Source organism: Lytechinus variegatus, chromosome 9 (assembly GCF_018143015.1).
Source record: "Lytechinus variegatus isolate NC3 chromosome 9, Lvar_3.0, whole genome shotgun sequence".
NCBI classification, from domain to species: Eukaryota; Metazoa; Echinodermata; class Echinoidea; order Temnopleuroida; family Toxopneustidae; genus Lytechinus; species Lytechinus variegatus.
The window spans coordinates 29,431,238-29,445,280 of record NC_054748.1 but is presented as its reverse complement, the minus strand read 5'-3'; the positions used below and the strand labels follow the sequence as shown (position 1 = coordinate 29,445,280).

Below are 14,043 nucleotides of genomic sequence, written 5' to 3'. Positions count from 1 at the left end.
TTACAAAACAAGAGTAAGTCCCCAAATTCAAACATAATGAAGCGTTAAAATAGAATTAGCTAAAAAGGACATGGGCTTGTGTTTTGGCTAACGTTAAATTTAGAATGATTTGGAATTGAACATAATTGATTTACGATAGGCCTACCCCATAAAACAGTAAGGGATTGCTCATCGGCACTGTAACATAAACGTACGATTAATAATTTGCAACTTATCGTAACTATATTTATATGACAAATCATGAAAAAAAATATAATACATCTTACAATGAATTCTTTTTTCTACACTCCCTGTGACGGTATAGCACGTCGCCTTCCCGCACAAAAGCCGTGAGTAGCGCGCATTGCCCATCGCCTTCCCGCGAAATAGGGCCAATAGCGCAGACTGTGCGTCGCCTCCCTGCACAAAGGCTGTCAGCAGGTACTGTTTACTGCACGATAACGGCCCTTTCGCGGGAAGGCGACGTGCAGCGCAGTGCGCGATTACAGCCTTTGCGCAGGAAGGCAACGAGCAGTGCGCGCTAGTGACGCCCTTTGTGCGGGAAGGCGACGATCAGCAACTTCAACCACCTTTCTATCGAAAGTAAACTTACCCAGGCATACCGAGCAGACCAAGGGCGAGAGACTTTGGCCAATCGGAGGAGATGAATTTGGGTACCGGTGTGACGTCACTTCCTTTTGCAATGGAATGCGTTGTCCATCCAGTTTGAGCCTGAACTAGAGTACCCACTGGCAGTTTTTTATCCTTACTAGCAATCACCCTAGAGTCAGAAAAAATGATTATTCGGTTTTCGGCCCATTCTAATTGGGTTCGATTCAGTGAATAAAAAGAATAATGAGAGAGAGCGAAACGAGGAAGACAATAAAAAGATCAAATTTTCCAACTTGATCGAATCATATCAAGTTTATGTTGAATGATTTTAAAAATAATGACAATCACAATAGTAATAATAACAGTATTTGTAATAAAAATGATATTTATGTAAATAGTAATGATAATAGAATTAATGATCATCAAAATCATATCAATAATATTGAATATTGTTACGGGAATAATGATGATTATAACTACAAGTATTATGACCAAGCAATTTCCTTTCGTTCCCCCCACCTTGATACGGGAGGGGATGGGGGGGTGTTTGTACACACCATCCATCCCCCAACCTTGAATATTGGGATTCATCACCCCACCCTCATCCCCAACCGCTACATACGCCCCTGGTACATATCAAATCATTGAAACTTTATAAAGGACGGACAATTAGATACCGAGGAGAGAGGGCTGGAAGTTTGGGTTGATGCAATTTTCCCCCCTTTCTTCTTTAAGTAAATTTTTTCCGCATTCCACTGAGACAATTTTTTTTTTTTTTGGTGGGGAGGGTACTTCTAGCAAGCCTCCCCCCATCCCCTCTGGATATCAATCCAAAAAGGATGGGGATTGATGTGGTTTCAGTCTAGAGATGGCGCCTTTCAAAGCTGATATGGCATAGTGGCTTTAATCAGGAATGTACACTGTAAAATTGTGGTGTTAAAACTGACACCAGTTGGTGCTAATAGAGCACCACACCCTGAGGTGTTAAAATTGCACCCTAGAGATTGAACATAACACAAAGAGTGTAAATGTAACAATCAAATCTGTAGTAAGAACACATATAGGTGTTAAAATGAAACTGTCAATTTTACACCGGTGTAAAATAACTGGTGTGTTCCTCTATGTACACCGGTTAACACCACAGTTTTTGTGTAATGATATTGATGTCTTACTTTGCAACTTGTTCTCCAATCATGGTCTCTCCAATACCAGGGGTCATCAACCTGTAAGACAAATAAAAAGAAGAGATCAAATTTTGAAATGAAAACATCCTTATAGGTAAGAAATAGTTTTTTCAGCTTCCTTTTATGGAAGCAGTTTCGTTATATATCTTACAAAATCTTGATAATAGTTAATGAATATGTTTTAAGACTCACATCAGCCCCGCAACCACTCAGACTCTTATCTACACCATACACACTATAAGAAACCCCCACAAAAAAAGTGGAAGGCAGGATATTATCATAAGGGGGGCGACATAGAATGTGACGTTATATTTTCCACCAATTGAGGAGTATCGGATTGTTCTGTGACCCAAATCCCACATTTTTTATACTCTTCTTCTTTTTTCTTCTTCTTCATCTTTTCTCTTCCTCGTTTTTTACTACTTAAAAGAAAAATCATAGGTTTTTTATACTCTTCTTTTTTTCTTCTTCTTCATCTTTTCTCTTCCTCGTTTTTTACTACTCAAAAGAAAAAGCATAGGTTTTTTATACTCTTCTTCCTTTTTTCTTCTTCTTCATCTTTCCTCTTCCTCGTTTTTTACTACTTGAAAGAAAAATCATAGGTTTGTTGCCCACCCCCCCCCCCACCCCGCCCGTGACACCGCTTTCAAAATATATCAGGGCAAACATCAGAAAGCGAGGTCGAGCTCGGCGAAATGTGCCCAACTTCCTTTGATTATTGAAAAAAAAAATGTTCGAACGCATGGGATAAAATGGGGAAGTGCAATGTATAAGCACCAATCCATTGTAATTTTTGCCAAGTCATCATCCCGTCATACTTGAAATACACGTATCTGCATTGAAGTGCATGGAAATCATTCATAAAGGGGTTATTATAATGCATGAAAAAGTTCAGCCTCTGAAGTTCTACAATTGACCCATTTTGTATTATGTTTGGCAGCCATGGTATTTGCAGTCCAGGGGCCGATTGCACGGAAGGGTCTTTCCAAGGACCGTCTTTCGTGTCGCCCATCTTTTATGATACGCTATAAGCGGGGTGTTTCTGAAATTTATGATAAAGAATAAGATTTGTTAGCTTGCTTTTAAATCAAATTTTATACAATTTCATGATATATCATATCATTTTATAAACAAATATTCTGTAATTTTAACGTACGAATGAAATATGTTTGGAGATGATTTATTTAAAATGCGTTTCACATGGCGCATCATAAAAGATGGGCGACACGAAAGACGGTCCTTTCAAAGACCCTTTCGTGCAATCGGCCCCAGGCCCCCGCAACACAAAGATTAGCGATTAACCGTACACTCGGTTTTAACGATTGATTGTACAGTGTAGTCAATGCAATCAATCGAATAAATATGTTCGCTGCGATCATTGCTAAGCTTTGTGATACGGGCTCCTGATAATCGGAATAAAATGCCCGTCCTTCGCAAACGAGAGGAGACACTGATTAGATGCTTAAAATGTGTTTTCAGTGCTCCCTGTTCAGTTACCACGGCAACTATAAGTCCTAATTCACGGAAGTGATTTATTATTATGAACTGCAGCAGTAGTAAAAGAAGAAGTAGTAGTATATAGAAGTAGTAGTAGTAGTAGTAGTAGTAGTAGTAGTAGCAGCAGCAGCAGCAGTGGTAGTAGTAGTAGTAGTAGTAGTAGTAGTAGTAGTAGTAATAGTAGTAGTAGTAGTAGTAGTAGTAGTAGTAGTAGTAGTAGTAGTAGTAGTAGTAGTAGTAGTAGTAGTAGTAGTAGTAGTAGTAGTAGTAGTAGTAGTAGTAGTAGTAGTAGTAGTAGTAATAGTAGCAGTAGCAGAAGTACTTGTAGTGTGATAATAACAACTTTTAAATTGCGTTACATACAATATTTGTATGGGCTGCATAATTACCCCGGCTTTAGCTCGGCTAATCGGGAGCCTTACTGCCTAAGCATTCCGGAATTCCTATCTACCGTATATCCACTAACTACAGCTGGGTGGAGAGTGGCAAATGTAGATAATTGGCTTGTCAATTGACACAAGCGCTGCGATGTGATTCGAACCCAGGACGTTGTGATTCAAAGCCTGTACACTTATCCACGGAGCCACGGTTTATTTCCTATTCGTCCAATTAGCAACTCGTCTACCATCATTTAGTCTACAATCAGTTTGTCCACTCACCACGTGGTCTTCTTTTATTTAGTCTAACGCCATTCCATCTAGTAACCAGTTGGCCCAATAGCCATTTAATCCAGGTACCATTTGGTATAATTGGACTAAGTGTTAAATTGTGCATATGAATGAAAATGAAATGGATATTAGACCCGGGGGGGGGGGGCACTTACATTGACGAGTGGATACCATGCGCAACCAAAAAAACACGTAAAAAGGATGTCCTTTTCACGATAGGGCACGTTACGTACGTAACGTGATAAGGGTGTCAAAAACACAAAAATAATGAAAAAAGGGTATCTATTTCGCTAGGAAAATTACGTGTTTAGGGTCGAATTTGCGGGGATGATAAAACAAAATTAACATGTTTTATAAAGGATGTCCTTTTTGCCCCAACACTACATGTTTAGAGTCCTATTTGCGCGAGGTGTAGAAGGTGGGGTCGCACTAAACCAAATAAGGTAAAGCCGACGACCGAAGGACCCGTAACAATAAAACATTCCTGTACTTGTTTAGGGGTTCATTTCAGGGAATATTTGCCATGCAAGAGTATCGTTTTGTTTCCAATACTTGTTAAGGGTAGGGTTTCACACGCCAATACTTGTTAAGGGGTGCATTTTCAGAATATGGAAATTACGTGTTTAGGGTGCTTTTCGAGACCCCATGTTCGCGCATGGTATCCACTCGTGATGGAAGTGGCCCCCCGGGATATTAGACCAAGTGGTTATGGGACAAAATGGTCATAGACGAAGTGGTGATTAGACGAAGTGACTGGACCAAATGGTTAATGGACCAAACGGTTGTTAGACGAAATGATGATGTATGGAATGACTAGACTAACTGAAAGTATACCATGTGTTGAGTGGACGAGATGGCAGGAGACGAATTGGCAGTTATTTACCGGAGTGACAACGAGAGAAGAAAGGAGATGTATGAGTAATAGTATAACTCTATGTTGCATTCAAAATGAGAATCGAGACTCATATTTCAAGATAAGTTATCTTGCCCCCAGCACCCCCATCAAAATAATCTGCCCCCCCCCCTTCCGGGCCTGCCAATATTAGTACTAACAGCAATTGGTATCTTTACAAGAAGAAAAATAGCTTCCAATGTAGAATAGTTCGCCAAACAATGATAGCCTTTGTCGTGAGACAATTTTAACATTATAACCAAGCAGATTATTGTATTAATGATCTTTCAGTCTATATATTTCATTGTCTAAACATTTGTCACGCACACAATGATAATGCAAGCGGGATTTGTTTGCAAAGCACTCCTCGGCCACAATGTAATCTTTCTTTATCCCTTTCCCGTAAAATTTGTCAAGTCATAATGCATACTCAGAAACATATTTGCCCTTCGATCCAGGGGCACATCCAGGATTTTCCAAAGAGGGGGGCACATATTTTCCTGAGAAAATTTTGACGAGCAAAAAAAAAGTCCACTCTCATAGGGAAGGGGGACGTTTTAACCGCAATTTTACATTACAAATTTAAATTGTGCCTCTCGAAAGGTGGCAACGTCCGGCTGTGCCCCCCCCCCCCTTGGACCCACCAGTAGACAAGGGATATTTGCAGTTTTTTTTAATAACGGGCATCAATACCCCTCAGCCACATTTGCTCTACGGTGGCGTATAGCGAGTCGAACTAAGAAATTTTGTTTATTTAGCTGGTATGTTCAAATTGCTGTTTTTTTAACTCGCCCTACGGCCGCCGTACAGCAAATGTGAGTGAGGTATTATAATGCTAATGCAACTATGGGATGATTATGACGATGATGGTGGTGGTGGTGATGATGATGATTATGATCATTTATTCATTCAGTATCATCATTTAATCATCATTATCAGCATCATCATCAGCAGCAGAAGCAGCAGCATCATTATCACCATTAACATCGTCACCATCATTAACAACATCGTCAGCATCATCATCAGCAGCAGCATCATCATCATCATCATCACCACAACCATCATCATTATCACCACCATCATAAATACCAACACCGCCACCATCATCATCATCACCACCACAACTATCACTACCGACATCGTTAGCATCACCACAACCACCACCACCACCACCATTATTTGTAATAGTCACGAAAGTTTCGCCGAGTTACCACGAATAGATCTATTTGTTATAAAATTTGTTCCCTTATGCTATCTATACATTATTAATGTTATCTATGAATTAGTCGGGATATAAATCATTAATTTCAGGGTTGAAGAGCTCTACAAACAAATCCCTGGATATTATGCCTGCATCCTTTCCGGTATACTCTTACCATAAATGAACATGTTTCTTGTGGTCTATGTAATCCATATTTTTGCTAAGTCATTCATCCTCTCCATGCTGGGAAAGCGTGTACCGCCCGAACCAACAATATCTCCTCAAACCGCAGAAAATATTAGCTTATATCAGTAGCGGATCCAGGGGGGAGGAACATCCGGCCCATGCCCCCCCCCCCCCACCTCCCGTAGAAAACAATAAATTATTCTCCGTGTATGTGTGCAAAGTACCGTGCATACGCCAGTGAAGACTTTTTATTTTGTTTTGCTTGTCATTTTTTTTCGTGCCGTAAATGACCTTTTTAAAGACCTTTTTATTAGGGAGTCGATCGGCCGGGGGGGGGGGGGGGCTTGTCAAATAGAATTGGACAAACCCCCCCCCCCCTTCTGAAAAAAAATCCTGGATTCACACCTGGCTCACATCAACCGAGAAAGATAATCAAACATTCATTGTACATTAACAAATATTAGCATCAATGACTTGCATGCCCGCCGGCATGTCAACCGTGATTCTACCCTAGATTCCAGTCCGAGGTGACATCACCTTTATTATCGCGATAAAAAGATTGCTTCCCTGTCAGCTACCTTGTAACATAAAGTCTACTGTATATTACGAATAAAATATAATTTTCTTGATAATTTACGGTATTGTGAAGATTGTTTTTGTTTTAATGCCATTGAAGACCATAGGGGACAACAGCATTTGTATAACCTAATTGATAAATTAATGATAATAATTATACTTGCTTATATAGCGCTTATACTTACTTTGTCAGAAATCTCTAAGCGCTCTACAGTATCTGCAGCATAATTACCTGGCTTTAGCAGTGCAGCTGTTACGCGCGCTGCGTTTCAAGGAATAAATTCCTGCCAGCTATACCCATTTACCTCACCTGGGTTAAGTGCAGCACATTGTGGATCAATTTCTTGCTGAAGGAAATTACGCCATGGTTGGGATTCGAACCCACGACCCTCTGTTTCAGAGTCCGGAGACTAATCCACTGGGCCACAACGCTCCACGTTGATGATTGATCAAAAGCTCGCTAACTTAATTTGACCAATGAAAATATTCATAAAAAATGCATCGTTGATTGCTACAAAAATGCATGATTCAAGAAGAATGCACACGACAATGAGTAACATTGAAAAAAAATCCGAGATGGTGGATTATAATTGACTGAATTAAAATAAAACCATTGCATCGCTGAATAAATTAACATTCGTCTATTCGTCTATCATGTCTAGGAAATGATGAGAACAAAGCCACAATCGAGGAGGAATTTTGTACCCCAAGTATTTTGCTGTTGTCATGGTAACGAGACACAGAAATCTGACTGGTATTAAATATAATGGCTATGCAAAGAAACTGATTTATTAAAAAAAAACATAGCAGAAACAGGAAATATTTTTAAGCCATTTTAAATACATGAATTAGGGGATTTTAATGAACAATATATTCTTACAGATTCTCCGATATAATCTGACCAAATTCAATATATAATTTCTTCCAAAAAAATAGTAGCAGCCAAATATTTCTCTCTCTCTCTTCAGTGCGATTTTATACAATGTTTGGCGTTGAAGCATGCATTCCAATGATTTATACGACATGGCCTTTGTTATTATTTTCCGGGTTATTTTCTCCTTTGTTTCGTTTATTTCATTCCATTTTATTAAATACTAAGTTGAAATTATTTGTCATAAAAGCGTCAACATATATGCAAGATCTCTTCTACAAGAATAACGAATAATAATCATAATAAAGGAAACTTCTCTCACTCTCTCTTTCTCTCTCCCCCTCTATTATTTTAATCCTGCAAGTATTTTATTTTTTCCGATTCATCCAGCATTTAAATTTAGGCCAATAATTACAACCAGTCTCCTCAGATTCTCTACATCGCACTTTCTTTCCCTTCTCTCCCAGTCTCTCCCCCCCCCCCCCTCCACCCCTTGTACTCTCTCCTTCCTCCCAGCTTCAAGACCCCTCCCCTTTCTCACCGAACCGTGACTCTCGACCTTTCTATTATGTCTGTGTAGGCCCGTTGAACAGTTGAATTCAGACGCACAATAATCATATGTACATGCCTAGATGAATAAATACAGGCAGCTTTTATGCTTTAAGCCGCCAAATAATGTAAGCGTTATTTGTTCGTACGATTAACTTGCACTGAACTTTAAAAAATATTTTCGTAATCTGTCCATTGAAACAACATTTGTCCAAATTGCAAATAGTTCTGAAAGACTAAACCAAAGAAAAGGGATACTCAAACTTCAATTGATTTTTTATTGGAGTGGTACTTAAATGATTTACACTAAAAAATTGAAGAAAAAAAATCTTGCCATTACACGAAAAAGATCCACTATTTTAGACAATAATCTTATTTTTAGTCGAAATTTTATTAAGTGCCCATCTGTTAAGTTGAATATATTGTTTTACAGCAAGAAACATTAACCAGAGTGAAAAAGAAAAATCTGGCACTCAATAATAGTCATGACGAATATTTCGACTTAAAAATGGTTTGTACACAATGCTTTTAAATTTGGGTGAACATCGAGGTAACAATGTTATAAAAAAAACATCGGTTGCCCATTAAGGATCGCATAGTTTTCAAATTTCTACTTTTTGTTTATCATATCATCAATGGATCCGCACCAGGTTGCAAAAACTCTCTTCTACATCACATCTAAAAAATCCTGGGGCGATCGATCCTTTGCTCATGCCGGACCAGCCCTGTGGAATTCACTACCACAGGAGCTGAAAAACTCCAACTCTGCAACATCCTTTAAGGGCAACCAAAAATTGCATTTGTTCACAAGCAGGTATAGGCCTACTAAGTTGGAAGACCAACAATTTTCATCATTTGAAATTTACCCTTTTATGTACTTCTCTAAGTTATCTTTACTTTTATGTTTTGCTCTCTTCTAAGCACCTTGAGCATTTCATCAAAATGAAAAAGACGCTATATAAATCATATGTATTATTATTATTTTCAGTTATACCATCCATTTTGCTCGAATGATTATATTGATATCAAGTATGTTAAACAAGTTTTATGTGATGCATTTACGTATTAAGGAAATAAAAGCCTAAAGATTAAATTGTTGATTTCACATGACTGAATTATAAGCCAACCTATAATGCCCCATGCAAGTAAAGGGCAAAAATATTTGCCTCTGTCCAATCTTTCATATAATATTATTGATTAATGGAAATACAAAATAAGTCCATCATTTGTGTAGGTTTTTGTGATTTCGATTAGTTTCAAGCTCTATTTTTCAAATTCACTGACCGGTTTCTGATTCTGGACTTTTATTCTTTCACACACAAATATATAACCAAATATACAAAAGCTTGACTTCCCTTTAATGCTTTACATTTTGGAGGTCATGCATTGTGTGGTGTTTGTGACCCGGAAAAACGAACGATGTATTTTTAATTGCTATAAAATCATTTGAAAAAAAAGAGAAACAAGGGGAATGAAAAACAAAAATAGTACTAAATTATGTATTCACTGTCGGGTGAAAGTAAACACATTTTCTTTCAACATATAGTATTTACAAAAAATCCATTTAATAATAATAATAATAATAATGGTGTCTACTTATATAGCGCACAGGTCCACCTTTCGGTGCTCATGGCGCTTTAAAAATGCACTGCTATTATTATTACCCCGGCTAAGCTAGGCAACCGATTAAGGCGCACACAGCTTTTTGAGGAATTACTTCCTGCTGGTACCCATTTACATCACCTGGGTCGAGTGCAGCACACAGTGGATGAATTTCTTGCTGAAGGAAATTACGCCATGGCTGGGATTTGAACCCACGACCACCTGTTTCAAAGTCCGGAGACTAATCCACTGGGCCACAACGCTCCACGATCACAGTTCCTCGAAAAAGACATGAAGTATAAGACCCTTGAATGCACTATAGTGTACAGATTTGGGCTTGGGCCATGGTCTATGGACGCACAAAAAATTTACGACCAAGATCAAAAGGGAGGAACAGGAGAGGAAAGAAAAAGAAAGGAAATGAAAGAAAGAGAGAGAAAGGAAAGGAAACAAAATGAAATGAAATAAAAGAAAAGAAAAGGGGCTATGGTATGCTAAAATCTGTCATAGAAATTATTATATTTAAAAGGTCACAAATTTTGCTCGCAGATATTTACAAAATCTACCAAGACCGTATGTCTGCTCCCCGCCCCTCAAATATGTTTGCTCACTACGGTACTTCTTGGTATATTCTTATTGTAAAAGGGTGAGTTGCTTACCTCATGTACGGATCGACAGTCAAATACATGGCTTCGAGTTGAACCTCTGGAAAGACAAATAGAAAAAAAAACATATCACAGATTTCAAATTGATATTTGTATTCTGATGGGGAGTTTGGTAACATTAAAATTTTATTTAACCCATCATATCATCGAATAGGCCTATTTTTTCTTTTATAATCCAGTAGACTGTCTTTATCTTGCTTCAAAATATATGATGTACTCAAATTCTTTTTCGCCCCCGCCCCCCTCGAATAAAAAAATTAAATCAATTGTGTGTGTGTAGTAGAGCTATATAGGGGCGTCCCCACATAGAATTAAAGTAATGAAAACTGGGGAATATAGAAAGGTGTTTTTTTTTCTTGTTTAAACGGGTGGCTTATCTAAAACTAAAACCGAATCAACATTTGTAAGCCTTGCGTCGTCCGTTGTGAAAAAAATGATCATTTTTTACATTATGATTTCATTTATTGTTTTTAAAGGAATTTCCATGATGATTTTTTTTTATTCTACGTTGGGGGGGGGGGAGGGGAAAAGCAAAGAAACCCTTACCTCCGTCCTTGGGTGCAGGAACCTGAATCTTTTCGAGACGGAAATCCGAATCCTTCACATTTCCGTCGAAGGCCTTGGCATACACAATCCGTTTGCCCGACACAGCAGCCATGGTGATTATTGTTCGTTGATCTCAAACCCGTCTACAAGTAATGTGATCGCTTGACTTTCAACAATTCAGCCGGTGAGTTATTAACTGAATGGGACGAGCTTATATAGGCAACGGCTGGGATAAGCAACCAGCCATGATCCTTTGTAAATCTACTTGAAAATGAGGAGAAAAAAATCATATTTGCTGCGTCATTGTGTGTCGCCATGTGTTGTGAACTTGGGAAGTTGGGGTGGGGTGCGTAGGCCTATAGAGTCTCGAATGAGGGCGTATATTGATACTATGATGGTGCACTTCGTGATTTTTGATACAAGGACTACTGCCCTAAGCAAGGAATGGATGAGTTGCATATTTTGTAGAGTTTCATGTGGCCTATCAGAACAAAGGAAGCTGTGTATACATGTACCTGTAAGCTGTTGAGTTATACTGACTAGTATGTCAGTCGACACATAATGCCACATAATGTCATCTACACAGGAGCTGTATATATAGTTGCATGAGCTGAAATTTGTTTAACTTTGGGCGAGGGCGCCGGATAACAAAACGTTTGGTCCCAAGTTCCCCCTAAAAGTGATAAAACTTATCAATTACTTAAAGACAAAATAAAATGACACCTTTCATGTCTAAAATTGTCGATTTTAATGTGATATTTTCGTTCCTGGTTGACTCGGGTCAAGGCTTGTAAGTAAGTCTAAATTAAGAGCGCCGTATATATGCCTATATACGGTAGTATATCGCGCTCTTCGAACACAAGTGTTTTCTTTTTCTTTAACCATGCAGGTTGACAAGCAAAAAGAAAAAAAAAGATGTTTCATGATATATTTTGGAAAAATACCCTTTTAAAAATCTTTTTCTGGGGGGGGGGGGGCTTGTGACATTCTGTCTGACGACAATCTCTTGACAAAACACCCAGCCCAGCACCTTTTAACCACCTTCTCTGGCCCTGGGATATGTTTTTTAGTCTAGTTTCAATGAATTATGAGTATAGCCCTTCGCAGTGACTTATCACGTCATAATTTATGTTTAATTTGCCACGAAATGACCTTATGAGATATAAGGCCTATGATTATCTTGTTTGCAAAAATCGTTAGCTCAGATGTAATAGGCCCTAGCTAAATCTTCAGTTCAGTCTAGAATCTATAGGACTGTCTCCTCAAAGCCTAAAAACAACAACAGAAAATTAAAAATACAAAATAAACTTTTAGCGGCCGATCTGGGGAAATGTCGATTAAAAAAAATTGTTCTGGCTCCCCCCTTTCATTAATTCAGCAAAGACGGCCAACCGCTTTGACCCCTCCCCAAGGGCGCCGAAAGCGGGGGGGGGGGGGGCAGGGGGGCACTTGCCCCCAAATAATTTTTTTTTTTGGGAGGGGGCAAAATCTCGTTTTGCCCCCCCCCCCATGTGCCCCCCTGAAAGTAGAAAAATGATAAATTATTTAAGGACAAAAGTAAACGATGAAGGCACTTTTCTGCCTAAAAATTGTCCTTTCCATTGTCAAAAATGAAAAAAAAAATTGCCCCTGGGGCAATTACATTATCATAGTAAGCCTCGCGTCTTTTGACGAACAGTTCCTCTGTGAAACATACCTTTTATAGCCCCTTTTCCATCTTATTACAGTGTGATAACGTTTAACCTTTTGATGAATACATTTCAGACTAAAATGGCAAGCTAATTTTTTTAGTATCTAAACCTACAAATTATGAAAAAGATGGATATCTTTTTAGATAAATGATTTGATTTTATATATTTCGATCTAAAAAGTGAAAAAAAATCAAGCACGTTTTGAAATAAAAAGATGGCTGTGTATTTTATGCAAAGCGCGAGCGATTTTTTTATTTTTATACTATGACCTGAAAGTTTTCTTTTTTTCCCAATTATTCCCCTCCCTTCCATCATTCAACTTTCTTCCCGGTCCTATCTTTCTTCTTATTTTTCGCCTCACCTTCCGCCGCTTCGCCCCCTTGATCTACCTATGATGACCCCTCCCACGGCAGGAATTTTGTGTAAAAATGGAATATAAGTCTCGTTAATAGAGTGTTTAAAAACAATTTTTTGGGGATTAAGCATAGTTAAAGTTCACTGTGAAGGATTAATCATAACTCATGAAAACTATTCTTTATACTGAGTACGCGAACAATGAAAATATTCTTATATTCCAAGTAAATTTGGAATAAAGGGAAAGTGTTTTGGCTTAACAAAGGTATGATTTTACTGGGTATGGAACATTCTCGTCTAACCGTCTATGCACTAAATTTACTTATAAGTATCCAGAGGCGATTTTCTTTTTTCGTCATTTTTATTAGTTATGAAATTGACAATGGCCATCGATGTCATCAATGTCATCACTCTTTGGCTGGTATATAGGGCTAGATGCGAGTTCGAGAATAGTTGGGCCGGTATGCCTATTCTTTTCCTAACCAAGTTCTTAACAAAAACTATCTGTTTATATATATTTCGAAATTCGAGGATACATGTGTATAATTTCGATTTTAAATTATGTATTTTTTCCATAATAAAAGAGCACAAATAGTAGGGGGACATTTGATATTATGTACCCCCTTTCCAAAATGGTAGGGGGACGCATCCCCCCTGGGATTTCCGCCCATGGTGATGGGGGAGCTTTTGCATTTTATAGAATAAAATTGAAAGATTTCGTGCACACTTTTGGTGAATTTTGTGAATTTTGCCCTCTCGATCGGCGGCCCCCGGATGCGTACGGTCATGTTTGTCATCTTAAAGTCTTTAAAAGGCCTATATTACATTGGTTTGAAACAATTGAGTTTGCAATAAGGCTCGTAATTTGCTGGAACTGCGACCCTGATCATGAAGAAATACCAGTCTGGGTCAGAAGGGAGGAAACAGAAGGAGCAAAAAGAACTCCAAGACTGTTTAATTCTCAAGAAAT

At 38.4% G+C, this 14,043-nt stretch overlaps 1 protein-coding gene across 1 annotated transcript in view; it reads right to left on the bottom strand.

The window, feature by feature from the left end:
- Positions 1-11,360, bottom strand: part of LOC121421709 (prostaglandin reductase 1-like) — a 35,464-nt gene extending 24,104 nt beyond the window's left edge. Inside the window, exons 1-4 of the mRNA XM_041616493.1 lie at positions 11,029-11,360; positions 10,477-10,522; positions 1,764-1,814; positions 593-760 (exon numbers count right to left, since the gene is read on the bottom strand). Coding sequence (XP_041472427.1) covers positions 593-760; positions 1,764-1,814; positions 10,477-10,522; positions 11,029-11,140 — 377 coding nt within the window. The 5' untranslated portion in view covers positions 11,141-11,360. The remainder of the gene's footprint in view (positions 1-592; positions 761-1,763; positions 1,815-10,476; positions 10,523-11,028) is intronic.
- Between the last annotated feature and the right edge of the window lie 2,683 nt (positions 11,361-14,043).